Source organism: Taeniopygia guttata, chromosome 13, assembly GCF_048771995.1.
Source record: "Taeniopygia guttata chromosome 13, bTaeGut7.mat, whole genome shotgun sequence".
Taxonomy (NCBI): domain Eukaryota; kingdom Metazoa; phylum Chordata; class Aves; order Passeriformes; family Estrildidae; genus Taeniopygia; species Taeniopygia guttata.
Window position 1 is genome coordinate 9,079,022 of NC_133038.1, and position 14,335 is coordinate 9,093,356.

The 14,335-nt window shown below is 54.8% G+C and overlaps 1 protein-coding gene across 6 annotated transcripts in view; it reads right to left on the reverse strand.

Moving 5' to 3' along the window:
* Positions 1 to 14,335, reverse strand: part of SH3PXD2B (SH3 and PX domains 2B) — a 61,289-nt gene that overhangs the window by 4,661 nt on the left and 42,293 nt on the right. Inside the window, exons 6-14 of one of the 6 annotated variants that reach the window (XM_072935437.1) lie at positions 13,167 to 13,192; positions 12,821 to 12,856; positions 7,019 to 7,153; positions 4,545 to 4,649; positions 3,843 to 3,926; positions 2,580 to 2,697; positions 1,311 to 1,537; positions 605 to 654; positions 318 to 443 (exon numbers count right to left, since the gene is read on the reverse strand). In XM_072935437.1, coding sequence (XP_072791538.1) covers positions 318 to 443; positions 605 to 654; positions 1,311 to 1,537; positions 2,580 to 2,697; positions 3,843 to 3,926; positions 4,545 to 4,649; positions 7,019 to 7,153; positions 12,821 to 12,856; positions 13,167 to 13,192 — 907 coding nt within the window. The remainder of the gene's footprint in view (positions 1 to 317; positions 444 to 604; positions 655 to 1,310; positions 1,538 to 2,579; positions 2,698 to 3,842; positions 3,927 to 4,544; positions 4,650 to 7,018; positions 7,154 to 12,820; positions 12,857 to 13,166; positions 13,193 to 14,335) is intronic. The other 5 variants (XM_030283692.4, XM_072935438.1, XM_072935439.1 and 2 more) reach the window with 5 other exon arrangements.

Sequence of the window (14,335 nt, forward strand, 5' to 3'; positions counted from 1 at the left end):
CCCATCTCCAATCCCATTTGTGGTGTGGGTTTATTTTTCCATTTGCTCAAACAAAGCACTCACACTTGGGGGACAGGAGTCCACCAAGAATGGTGTGGGGCCAGCGTTTCTTGAGCTCCTACAGGTTTTTATCCTGCTCTCAGAGTCTGGAATGTTCACAGAGACAAAACCATGCCTGGTTTGCACTCAGAGCACCATGGGGTGCAGATCTCCCTGGCTTGGAAGGTGCCAAGGCAATGGGAGCCAGGAGTGCTGCCCTGGAGTGACAGTGTGTGAAGGGAAGGTGACAGTGTGTGAAGGGAAGGTGACAGTCTCACCTCTACTTTCATTCCTGCCTGGAAGCTGATGCCATCAGGGATGGTGGTCTGGAAGTCAGCAATGGTGTAATATTCCTCTTCCACTTGAGGGGGGACAGGAGGCTTAGGCAGGTTCAAACCACGGGGCTGTGACAAGAAAACAGAAAAACCATCAGTGTGTTTGTCCAGCAGGTGTGGCACCACATCCAGGCATGGGGACAAGATCCCAACCAGCGACCAGAGCTCCCTGCAGTGCTCCCCTCCCTCCCCTGTGCCGCTGCTGCCCTCCCACACCAGCTGGCACTTACTATGGTGAGGTCTCGGCGAGGGGGTGGCCTCTGCCTCATCTTTGGTGACTCTGTGGAGGAAGAATTCCAGATGCTGTTGAGTTTCTGGCTTTTGAGCACGTGTTCATGAAAGACAAGTGAAAGACAGAACAGAAAGACAAGGACTAAACCTGTCCTAGGGAAAGGAACCTGAAGGAGGCACCCATCAGCCCCATCAGCCCAGAATCCTGAGTGGCACAGGTCACCCAGGTCTCAAGAGCTTCCCAGCTTTCAGGTTCTCCTGGGAAATGCACCTGAGGTGACCATGTGAAATTACTTTTGCATTGTAGGACCGACCCAGAGGACCTAGCTGCAGAGGGGTTAAGATCACAGAATCCCAGAACCATCAGGGCCATGTTTAGAGCCCACCTGAGGCTCTGTTTGGAGCCCACCTGAGGCCGTGTTTGGAGCCCACCTGAGGCTGTCTTTGGAGCCCACCTGAGGCCGTGTTTAGAGCCCACCTGAGGCCGTGTTTGGAGCCCACCCAAGGCTCTGTTTGGAGCCCACCCGAGGCCGTGTTTGGAGCCCACCCGAGGCCGTGTTTGGAGCCCACCCAAGGCTCTGTTTGGAGCCCACCCGAGGCCGTGTTTGGAGCCCACCTGAGGTTCTATTTGGAGCCCATCCAAGGCTCTGTTTGGAGCCCACCCGAGGCAGTGTTTGGAGCCCACCTGCCCTGCCCAGCACTCACTGCGTCGGATGTCAGCGCCGGGCAGGGGCCGGCTCTCCAACCTGCCATCCCTCTGTCCCCCCAGCCCGTCCTTGTCCCTGCTGGCCAGCAGCTGCTGCCTGGAGATGCCATCCAGCTCCAGGGCACTGCAGGGAGCCGAGGAGCCCGAGCCCAGCTTCGGTGGGAACACATCTCCATTGCCCTTCCTGAGGTAGGAGGCAGGAGCCCAGCCCTCCTGGCCCTGGTACCTGTGGGGGCAAGGACAGCAGGGTCACTGCACAGAGTCCCTGGGACACGCCAGGGACGTGAGCCCGGAGCTCAGCACACACCTTGGCTGAAGGTGCTGCCAGCTCTGGGCAGCAGGAGCTTGCCAGGTTCTCCATGGCACCAGGAGAACTCCCTCATGGCTAATGCTCCCAGACAAGCTGGCCCAAGCCAAGCCAAGGGCTGGGAATGCTGTCAAGCCCAGTTTTCACCTCAGCAATGGCACCAGTTCAGGAGCGAAGATCTCTGGCAGGGAAAGCAGAGGGAAAAACAAGAGGGCTGCTGCTGGGATTGATGTACCTGGTCTTTGGCGAGACCTCTCCCTGCTGGAAGCCTGGATCCCTTCCCTGCTCTAAATCTGTTTAGGAGAGAAACCAGCCCCGTGACCTGATCGAAAAACCACATCCACAGTGCCCCTGCCATGCCAGACCATCCCCGCTGGCTGGGCTGCAGCCACCTCCTTCAGATGGCACCAACTCCCCAGCTAGGAATTGCCTTTCAAGCTCCTGTGGCAGCTCTCCTGTGCCTCAGTGGATGTGTTCCTGGGGCTGTGCTGCTGCCAAGAGCACAGGTTCAGCGTAAGGTTAAGGAAATTGCAGAAAACTGAGCAAGCCCGGCCGTTTGCTGGACCACAGAGAAGAGAAAATGAGCTTCCAGCAGAAAACAACCCTCAGCTGGGGATGGGCTGGAGCCTTTGGCTCAGCAAACCCTGCACACAGCAGAGCTGGCCCAGACCTGGCCATTCCCTGCAGGAACCTCCAAGGGAGCCAGGGGATCCAGCCTGCCCTGGGCCATTCCTGGGTTTTCCCACCAGCAGGATGTGACACCCCAGTAAAGCTCTCACACCTTGGCTCTGCTGGAGGACACAGCCACCTCCCAGCACAGGAAATCAGGGCACTTCCAAAATTTACAACCAAATCTGTCAGGATGGAGAGAAACGGGTTCTGGAATCTGCCCTCCCCAGCTCACAGCCTTGCCTTGGGACTGGACATGCCACAGCCCCAGCTGCAGTGCCTGGGACAGTACCTGATTTTCCACCAGCCCTCCAGGTTCTTCTGGATCACCACCACCACGGCCCCTTTGTCCAGGTTCATTTCATCCTGGTCTCTTGCAGTGTAGGGGTAAATAACCGTGTACTTCTCCTCTGTTGGGAAGAAAGGGAAATTTCACAGAGGAACTGTTCGATGGAAAGCTGGCCTCAGCTGACAAATGGCTATGAAGTGCTTTATACAAATGCTAATTCTTGTAATTTAGGTGGAAACACACAGAGATACACGACCATTCAAAGGGAAATGACAGTGAAATGTATTTGGAAATATAAACTTTGGTGAGCTGCTCTGGCCCAAGAAACTCTCTAAAACAATTTCTCCTCACCCTTAGGACTAAAGACTTTTCACAACTCATCACAGAAGTGCTTCCATGTATCCATTTCAGCTCAAATTTCATTGTCAGAGTCTGTAAAGAGGAACTATCCTCTGTAAGGGAAGAGAAATCCCACAGGCATGAGGGGGTAACCCCATGCACACAGAAGTGCCCTCAAACTGCTCCAGAGCAGCAGATCTGCAGGAACGTCACCATTTAACCCCCAGAACATTGATCAAAGCCATGTGGGGAGCCTGGAGAAAAGCCTGATGTCCTGTCCATGAGAACAAGGGATGGTAAGCAGGAATATGGATGTTCTTCCCTTCAGGAGGAAGGAGAAACATCCAAAAAGCCATGCAGACATGCCAGACAAATGGGCCCATCCATCCTCCCCTGTCCCTCAGCTTCCTCTCTGGAAGAAACACAGGGAAATAATTGCCTGTGCCTCAGGAGTGCCACAACAGGGTGAAGGCCAATCTGCCTCCAAAATGCAGCCCTCTGGACATCCCTACATCCCCACCATGGGGGTTTGCTGGATTTATCTTCTGGGAGCGGCACAGCTCTGGAAGTGTCTGATTTCCCACCCCCTTCACGCAGAGGAGACCAAGCTGGACGTGTCCTGTCACATCCAGCCAGAGCTTCTCCTCCCGAGCCCACCTTGAGACACCAAGCCAGCTCACTGCAGGAACTCAGGCAGCAGGTGCAGGAATCCTGCACGTGTGTGCTGGGGGAAAGCAAAAACTGCAGTTCTGAGCCCAAGCAAGACGTGAGAAGGAAGAGCTGAGAGAGGAGAGGGATGTGCACACGAGGGAAGGCTGAGGAGCAGGGGTGGCCCACTCTGAGGCTGACACATGCACCGCAAACCGACATGCACACGAGGCTCCAAGCACAACACAGAGCCAGCCAAAAAGTCTCTGTGTGCTCCACCTTGACCCCATCCAGGGGTGTACAAGTCCCCAAGAGTCCGGCGGCGGCCAAGGTGCCTGGGCAGAGACCAGTACCTCCATGGCACTGGGAACAGCACGGTAGGGAAGCAGGAGAAGGACAAGAGAGGACGTCAGGAGGTGGCACTGCAGGGCTGACACAGAGAGTGGGACAGAGACTCTGCTCACCTGGAGCCCTCCCCAGGCTGAGCCCCCCTCATCTCCAGCTGCCCAGACGAGGGGCTGAGCCAGCTACTGCTCTGCCTTGGGCACAGGGAGCACTGGGAAGGACGGGTTATCCAGGGGCACGTGGGATTTGTTCCAAGGGCAGGCTGGAACCTCGCCTTTCCCACACTGTGTGCTCCTTGCTCTGCACATGCATTGTCCAAGGACCTGGGCTTTGCTCCTCCTCCAGGGCAGGTAAAACAGGTAAAACATCTCCCTGGGCTGAAAGGAGGCACTGGGGTGAGCGTTCCTTGGAGGTGGCACCTCTGTGGAGGAGCAGAAAGGCCAGTGGATACACCACCAGCAGCCAGCTGCCCAGTCCTGCTGCAGCACCAGGCAGGCAGGACCATTTTTGTCCCTTTTCCCAGGTTTTGTTCCTGGGTTTTGCCTCCCCCAGGCTCGTGCCCTGCCCCACTCAGGGAAGGTGATGCAGTGCCTCCAGCAGAGGAAGCTGGGGCAGATGCCTCCAGCAGCTTCTTACCTTCATCAGGCTGCATTGAGAACTCGTCCTGGACTCCATCCTGGGCCTCCAGGCAGGTCGCTGGCACCCAGCCTTGCTCCTCCAGCGTGCTCACAAACCACCAGCCTGAGGAGAAAACAGCAGGAGGCTCAGCCAAGGGCTCACACCAGCCAAAAACTCCCTCCCTCCCTCCAAACCGCATGTCTGGGGGGCTGTGACCCCTTTCTTGCATCTCCATGGGAAGCTGGGGTGACCCCCAAAGCAACAGAGCCAAGCACAGCAGAACTGCAGCTGAGCGACATCTAAAAGAACAATTCCCTCCCCAGGAAAACCAGGAGAGGCTCTGAGAGCTGAACGGCTCCAGCCACTGCATTTGCTTTCGGATTTTTCTGCCCCTTCATGGTTCATTTTCCCTCAGTGTGGGTCAGCAAGCCTGGGCTAATTAGCAGAGATGAATACCCTGTGTGTGAATCGATAGCCGAGTCCTGCTGCGCTCTCCTTCTTCCCATTTGTGGAAACAGCAGAACTGAAAAGCCAGGAGCAAACGCAGGATTTAAAAGATCAGCTCTCCCAGTGGAAGCCCAGCCAGCTCCAGAGAGGCCACAAGCAATTCTGGCCCCCCTGTGTGTCCAATCAAAACCAATGCTTGCTGCTCGTTATTAAAAGCACAATTTTTGTCTTTAGGGGGGAAATAAAGAGTATTACCCTCAGAACCCCCCCAGTGAGTCATTTAGAAAGACAACCAGATTGTCAGGGAGGGAATCAGCTACCTGCATGGGAGGGAAAAGCAGGGCTGGCCTTTGAGAAATAAATGATTTTCCACAGCTTTTGAGCTGGCTGTGCTAATCGTTTCATTTGCTTCAGGGCTGCTTTTATTTCTCTCGCTCTCAAACAGAGCTGCTGGTGCAACTGATCCTCTGGCGACCAATACTTAAAATCTATTTTCATTTAACTTCCCTCAACAAGCAACTTCTGTGAGCTTCAGGGAATAAATTCTGCACAAGCTGGGTCCATGACATGGCTCAGTCCCTTTGCAGAGGTTAAGAGCAAGTTGCAGTTTTGAAGCAAGCGAAGAGCTCGGCTGCTGCCCACAGGAATTGTGAAAATGCACCAAGGGGGTTTCATGGTCCCCCTCTGTCCCTAAAACCAGCCTGCCAAGCCCAGGGATGGCTTTTGCCCTCAGGACACACCAGGCAAGTTTTCCAGCACCAAAAGCACCAAGCAGATGATAGTAAAAGGGTTTAAAATCATGGGGATTTAGGGTTAAAAGGGAAATTAAGCTTAGTAGGCCCTGAAAAGAAAATAAATACCCTGAGTACAGGAAGGCTTTGTACCTTGCTAGAACTGCACCTGTGTAGCTAGTACATGATAAATGATATAACTGTTAGATGTGATGATTGATGTGATTAAATATAATTACTGTTTAATCGTAAGAATAATCATGAGAAACTGTGGTCAGGGGCCTAAGAAAGATCATGAGAAACTCATGGCAATGTATACAATAGAACAATATAAGTTTAATAATGAATATGTAAGTTATATAAGGATAGAATATAAAATACGTTCAGCTCAAAAGCCGTGTCAGAGTCAGATTTGGGTTGGTACCCTAATTCCCAGAGCTCTCAATAAAAGCACCTGCAGATAATGATACCCCATGATGATGTGTGTTCCTGAACGCTGACACAGAGACTGCTCAGGCACTCAGCACGGGGGAAATCAGCCCTGGGAGAGCCCCACAGCCTCACAGAGCAGAGCTGCTTCCTGCACACCCCACCTCAGCCTGCTGGAATCTGTGCTGTTGATGATTTTGAGAGTGTAAAAAGTCTCTGTTTTTTTGCCTCGTTGTCAAAGAAGAAGCTGTAATTTGTCTGTGCTGTTTTTAAGGTTGTTTATTTTTGCTTATTTATAACGTGTCTTGTTGTTCTGCTGCAGGTCTGTCCTTCAGGGCAGCGTGAGGGGCTCTGCTTTTAGTGAGATGTTATAAACATTATACATTAGAAATTATGTGTGCTATCTTTATAATAATTTGTTAATATCTGTTATTTATGTTGAACAGTGTGTTCTTAGTTTAAACTAATAGAAAAATGCCAACACTGCAGTGAAACATGGAGGGCATGAAGGAGAAGAAAAAGGACAAGGCACACCCAATTTCCTCCATCTTGTCCCTTTTGAACCCCTTATCTAGAATCCTAAAATTTTATTTTTGCACCCGTACCACACTTAATTATTGCTTATATCAAACACTCAGAGCTGGTAATTGATCCTGTAAGATTGAAAACTCTTTTCCATGGCCAGAGATCACAGCCAGTGTCTCTGGGGGCTCTGTCCAGGGGGGTTCCTGACCCCTGAAGGGTCCCAGGGCAGCCAGAGGGAAGCCCTGGATTCCCACCTCAGCCCACCGTGCCCGTGGCATGCCTGGGGGCTGTGCTGCTCGAGGAACACACCAACAGCCCAGGGCTGCTCCTGTGCAGCCCCAGAAGCGCAGCTCCCTGTACCTGATTCGTTCTTCTCAATGATATCCACCACCTGGCCCACGCACAGGCTGATCTCCGAGCTCTCCTGCTTCTGGTAGTCGGCCACCACGACATACTGCTCCAGCACCAGGGGCTCAGCCGAGGCACAGTCAGCTCCTGCACAGCGAGGGGGACAAAACCGACCCGTGTGCCAGGTCAGCACTGTCCCCAGGGCACGGTCACCGCCACCGAGCAGCTCCAGGACACCCCGGGGACCCCAGCGTGACAGGGGTGAGCCAGAGATTCAGGCAGAGTGAGGGGGACAGAGATCAAACCAGCAGCCAGGTGAGGTGGGGACAGGCAGGTGAGACCTGCTGCTGCCCACCAGAGCCATCCAAGCAACCTCCACCAGCCACACCAACAGCCTGGACCTGCCTGGGGTTTTGGGGACCCTCCTGTGCATGTGGGCTGCCCCAAACCAGAGCCTGCAGCGGGTTCTGCTGAGCTGAGGAGTCCCAGGTGGTGTTTGTAGGACAGGACAGCATCCCCTGTCCCACAGCCCCATTGGGAGGTGTTTGTAGGACAGGACAGGACAGCATCCCCTGTCCCACAGCCCCGCTGGGAGGTGTTTGTAGGACAGGACAGCATCCCCTGTCCCACAGCCCCACTGGGAGGTGTTTGTAGGACAGGACAGGACAGCATCCCCTGTCCCACAGCCCCATTGGGAGGTGTTTGTAGGACAGGAAAGCATCCCCTGTCCCACAGCCCTGCTGGGAAGTGTTTGTAGGACAGGACAGCATCCCCTGTCCCACAGCCCCACTGGGAAGTGTTTGTAGGACAGGACAGCATCCCCTGTCCCACAGCCCCGCTGGGAGGTGTTTGTAGGACAGGACAGCATCCCCTGTCCCACAGCCCCACTGGGAAGTGTTTGTAGGACAGGACAGCATCCCCTGTCCCACAGCCCCACTGGGAAGTGTTTGTAGGACAGGACAGCATCCCCTGTCCCACAGCCCCGCTGGGAGGTGTTTGTAGGACAGGACAGGACAGGACAGCATCCCCTGTCCCACACCCTGCTGTGTTCAGCCCCTGGCTCTGCTCTGCTCCCTGCCCAGCTTCTCCTGCTGCACATCCCGGTCTCCCGGCAAAAAAAAAGGGGGAAAAAGATCCCAAAGAAGGGCAGAGGAGCAGAACAGAGCGGGAACAAAGCGCTCCTGTGGCCAGGAAGAGCAGAGCCGGGAGAGAGCTGTGGGATGGGTGGAACGGAGCTGGACCGGCGGCAGGTGGCACTGCGGGATAACCACGGGATAACCGGGAGTGCTGTGGGATCACCGGGATAACCGGGAGTGCTGTGAGATCACCGGGATAACCGGGATAACCGGGAGTGCTGTGAGATCACCGGGATAACCGGGATAACCGGGAGTGCTGTGAGATCACCGGGATAACCGGGAGTGCTGTGGGATCACCGGGATAACCGGGATAACCGGGAGTGCTGCAGGATCACCGGGACATGGGGAGCACAGTAGGATCACCAGGATACCGGGAAAACTGCACGACACAGCAGGACACTGGGAGAACTGTGGGACAACTGGGACACTGGGAGAATTGCGGGATCACTAGGACACCGGGAGCACTGCGGGATAACCGGGAGAACTGTGGGATAACCGGGACACCGGGCTGTGGGATCACCAGGATAACCGGGAGAACCATGGGATCACCAGGACATCGGGAGAACCATGGGACAGCGGGAGAATTGCAGGATCACGGGGACACCGGGAGTGCTGTGGGATCACCAGGAAAACTGTGGGATAACCGGGATAGCCGGGACATGGGGAGCACTGTAGGGTCACCGGATCACCGGGAGCACTGAAGGGTTACCGGGACACCGGGAGCACTGTAGGGTCACTGGATCACTGGGAGCACTGTAGGGTCACCAGATCACCGGGATATGCCACATCCATCCCGGACACCCGGGACAAGGGGAGCAGTGCCAGCGCTGCTGTCACCCGAGGGCAGCGGGGCCAGCGCGGTGCCCGGCCGGGGCTTTGCCGCATGTTTTCCTCCAGGACACAGCTCTGGCATGGATCCCCCCGGCCTGGCACTGCCCAGGGGCAGCTCTGCTGCTGCAGAACTCTCTGGAGTTTGTAAAGACAAACTGAGAGATAAGAGGAGGGACTGAGAGGGAGAATATGTGCTAAGGTGCCATCCTCATCCTGAAGGACAACATCTAGCAGGTCCTCAGGATTCCCAGGATGTTCTGCTGCCTCCTGGAGAAGTTCTCCTCTTCACAGGGTCACAACCTCTCCCAGCTGCTTCTGAGAATGCCAGACCACAGCCAAGAGTTAAATGAACCAGTGTTCATCTAAATGAGTGTCTGCAGGGCAGTGTTATTTAAAGGAAGAGGCAGGAAATTGTCTGTGTCCATAAACAGCCCTCTGCAGAGCTCCAGGTGAGCTGGCCGAGTGCAGAGGATCTGTTCCTGCTCATGAAAGCTTCCTCCACACCAAAACCCACAGGTGGGGCAGCAGGCAGAGTTAAAAACAGCCCTCCAAAGGGAGTGGTGGATGCTGGGACTGTCTCTTCTAGAAGCTCAATTAAAGGTTTGTGCTTAAAGTGATCTGAGGATCTACCCAGCCCCTGAGAGAAGAATAACAACTGCAGGAAGAGATAAGTACCCCCCTTTCTGCCTCCCTGGCTGTAATTACACCTGTGCCTTTGAGGCTATTTGTAGTTTCAGCAGCCAATTCTGGATCCTCCAATGTACCCATTAAACCAGCAAGAGAAGTGGTAAACCCAGCTTGGACGAAGAGGTAGGCGTTAATTTTGGCAGCATCTTCACCCGGCCTAATCATCCTCAACCACAAAAACACACCCTGGAGTGAGCAGAGCATCCTGAGCACGGCCAGACCTGGGCTCCTCAAAATAGTCACGGTGCAAAGCTGCCCAGGGAGGTGGGAGACAGCTCCAAAGCTCCGAGCTGGGGAGGGGAGGAGGGATTTGTGCCCCCAGGAGAGGGGTTTGCAGACAGCTCAGGCAGGAGCACAGACTGTGCATCCTCAGCTGGGACAATGACACAGATGTGGCCCAGGGAGGGGGAATCCATCGAGTCAAGGCACCATGAGGCCCCTGAGCTGGGCTTGCAGAAGTGATGCTGGCCCCGGATGCAGGAGAGGCACTTGGCACATCCCAGAGCAGCAGCCTCACCCTCAGCCAGCCCAAAAATCCTCACAGGTTTTGTTTGGCCAGAAATGGCCTTTCCCCCAAGGGCTGAGATGTACAAACCCAGCAGGAGATCTCACAGATACGAGGCTGCTTGTGATGCTTCCAGCCTTTCCAGTTTCTGGCTTTGCAAGTGCCAAAAGTGAGGAATTTCGGACAGAGCTTGGACATTGGTGCTCCCAGAGGGAAACAAAGAGCTCAGTGCTGAATTGGGGGCACAGGTCTTTGGGTTTGAAGCCTGTTGTACACGCCAGCCTTGGCCTAATGTATCTCCCAAAAATGTCAGACCCAGAGCTCTCAGGACAGCCCCTCTTCTCCCAGACCTGAGGGGTTTGGGATGATCAGTTCTGCAAGGGGGATGGACCTTCCTCCTGCTCTCACATGAACTGGGCACTGGAGGCTGTGCTGAATTCTTTGCAAACCCTCTCAGCTCCCCAGGGATTCTTCCAGAATTTGGAAAACAATCCCATGGAAAGCAGTGGGGTTTCAGACAGCTCCCCCGAGGCTCCCTCACTGCCTCTCCTGCAGCCTGGGCTCTCTCTGCCACGCAGGGACATTCCTCAGCACAGCAAAAGGGACGTGCAGCTAAAAAAACCAAACTGGCAAAGGGGCATTTGAGGTCTCTGCCAGCCTCCCTGGGCAGCTCCACCCAAATATAAACTCTGCAGGCAGTTCCAGGCTCGCCTGCACCAGCCCGTGGCTCTCCATCTGTGCTTTCTGTGCAACTGTGAGAGGCAGAGAGAACAGAAACGCTCCAACAGTCAGGGCACTGATGGCATCACTGCTTTTAAACACCTCACTCAGTGGCCAAGGCAGAGGGGTGGATTATCCCCAGACTTTGGGGATAATCCACCCCTGAAAGCTGCAGGCTGTGCAGGGCCCAAGCCCCGGGCTCAGGCAGGTGGGATTACAAATGCTGGGAAAAAAAGCTAAGCAAAGAAAGCAGATTTTATTCCCAGTGCTCACACACACCGGGCCCTCCTTGAAACTCCAGATGTCACCTGAGTCTCGTGGTCACCACAGGAGCAGCACTTTAACCCACTCTGCATCCCAGTGTTTGCTCAAACCCCATTTCCAAACCCGGCTTGCTGCTGCCAGGACCTCAGAGCTCTTTCCAACACTCATCAAGAGCAGTTCACCCCCTCTTTAGCAATTGGGAAATTGCTATTTGGTCAATCCTCGTGATTTTTGTTTGTTAGCAGCTGTCGGGTGACCCCTCCTCAGGGACATCCTGGATTGAAGGAGTATTTTTGGTGCCTTGCTGCATTTTTGCTACCTCAAAGCAGGCCTGGCTTGGGGACCCAATGAACCACCAGGGATTTCCTCAAGGTACAGAAGGAGTTGGGGTGACAGCAGCTGAACCAAATTCTGTTTCTGCTGCCAGAAAATGCAAGACAGTGAGATGAATCTCTGAACATGTCTGGCACGAGGCATCAACCCTGTGTAAGGTTACTGAGAGCAAACACCTTTCCCTGGTGGCTGCAGCACATCCTGCCCTGCCAGAGCAGGCTCTGCCTTGGATGTTATCCAAACTCTTCCTTCTCAGTGGAGAACTCCTGCTTCTCCAACAAGCAGCATCCTTAAATTGAATTTTGCCCTCATTGAGCTGAGTTATACAGCAGAAATGTTTTTCCTCTTCTTCTCAGCCCTAGAGAGGCCTCCCCTTCTGTTGCCCCCAGCACTTCAGAACAGAGCCAGGCTGTGCTGGCTCAGGAGAGTTTAAAATGACCAACCCAACGTCCTGCTTGGACAGAGAGCAGTCAGAGACTGAGCAGAAAATGCTGTCAAAGGTTTTAACAGGTTAAAACTACTCAGCCTGTGAGAACAGATCAAAACCAGGAGCCACCAACAACACCAGAGCTTCCCATCTGCATCCCAGCACCAGGGAAGACACTGGGACACCGTCAGCTCCTGAAGGAGGAGGACCTGCAGCTCCACTGGAAAAGGAAGGGGAATCTCTGAGTCCCACTCACTGTGAGTGAGTTTGCTCACACAGGCGATGGCAGTGCCAGTTCTCTGGCCAAAATCCTTTCCAAACTGATTTCAGCAGGATCTCCACGCAGCCAAAGCTCAGACCTTCCCTCCTAAACTCACACATTTCTGTGCCTTCTGCAGCTCCAGGAGCTGAAAGATGCCTCCTTAACCCACGGATCAATTCTACCCCTCCCTCCTGCTCTTTTTGGGAAGCTCAAATAACCCTCAACCACACCAACAAGGGGGTCTTTCAGAGATGTCCCCCTCTCTTGAGGAGCCAGGGTAGAGCATCCCAGAGCCATTTACCTTCCCAAGGCTCCCAGCTGGTGCCATGGTGAAGGAGAACATCCTTCAGCCCCTCCCTGCCCCCTGGGCAGCTCAGACATTCTTCTGCACTGCTGAAATTCGGCATTCCCAGCCCTGCAGACCTTCAGCAGGACCCGGGGCACGTCCCCTGCACGTGGAGCTGCACCAAGAGCCAAGCCCCAGCCCCGGTGCCACCACCCCGTGTCCACCAGCCACCACAGAAAGCCACAGGGGACGTGACAAGGGTGGCAAGGGTGGCAAGGGTGACAAGCTTCTTGCCCCCACAGCTGAGCAGGTGTCCCCCAGAGAAAGGCAGAGCAGAGCAAGGGCAGGAGCAGCTGTTAGTACCTCTCTGCAGGAAAGAGGCCGTTCTCTGGATAATCCCTGATGGGGAACAAAAGGATGGGAGACAAGGCATGAGGCAGGGAGGGGATGGACTAGGAGTCCAGCAGTGCTGGCAACACCTCCAGGGCAGTGCTGAGAACTCTGACCCACCCTGGGGAGCAGCACAGAGGCTTGGGGAATATGGGATGGGGGCCTGGAGGCTGCAGTGGATCTCACTGGGGATCAGAGTGGATCTACACTGGGGAGCAGAGCAGGGGCTGGGTTGCCGTGGGGCTGGGACCTCGCCCCACAGCAGAAGGGGGTGGAAGGAGGAGTTGGTGTAACCAGCAGAGAGGAAAGGAGTCCTTACCAGACCTCTTCTTTCCAATGGGCTCCCTGAAAGAGAGAAGGAAGAGTGTCAGCAGAGCCAGGGGACAGTCGGGGTGTTGACAAACCCACCCAGGAACACACACAGCGCTGCCTCTGGTGGGGCCACTGACCTCCCTCAGCCAGCCATTGTCTCCATGGGCATCAGCCCCCTGCAAACAGCCCCTGCCCCCCTCTTTTCATCTCATAATTTAATGTTTTGTCCTTCCCAGGGTGAGCCTGGGTGCTGGCCTGGCCTTGCAGCTTCCACCGAGCCCTTGGTACCAGCTCGGGCACTCATCCATGGAAGTCTCAATAAAATGAAATAAAATGCAGCCAGGATGGAGTGGAAACAAGCAGGACATTGTTACAGAAACTGGAGCCTGTTGCGTTCAGAGACCACAGACTGTGCAGAGACCTGAACACCATGTCCCAGGTGCAGACCCCACAGGGGAATCTGTGGGACAGAGCACCCCAAAGATTTCCCAACAGAGGCAGCGCCGCAGAGCTAAATCAGAGTTAATTAATAAGCCCCATTAAAACTGCCCCAGTTCAGAGGTACCACAGGGAAGGGAGGCAAAGCAAGGGCAGATGAGCAGGCTGGAGATCAGCAGGTGGGAATGGCACCCTGGAGCTGATGGGAATAACTGGAGGTTTTGCCCTGCCTTCTGCTAAAGCCATCACTGTAACTCATCCCTGCTTCCCTTCCCTGGCTGCTCTGTCTGAGCGAGGGGGCAAGGGAGGAGCTGCAATTCCACTTTGCTGCTGGGATGTTCCTGGCAGGGACACAAAGAGCTGCAGGTCAGAAGAGCAGCAGCCCCAGCCCAAGCACCTCAGAGGGGACAGGAGCTCAGACAAGACAGGAAACAGCAATAAACTCCTGGCAGCATCTCCTCCTCCTCCTGGGATCCCCGAGGAGCAGAGAAGGGCAGCAGCAGAGCTGATGTGCATGGTTCCCTGGAAACTCATGGCTCCAGCAGAAGGGAAGGAAAAACCACTCTGCCTTCCACTGTAAATCTCATTTAGCTCCAGCCCCCAGCAGCCACCAAGGCACAGCTGTGACAGGGGGACACCAACCAGCCCCACAGAGGTGCAAAAACCCAGGAATGCTCCTCCAGCTGCTTCCCAGAACTCTGAAGGCAAAGGCTGCTGTGTGACTGGAGCCTCACTTAA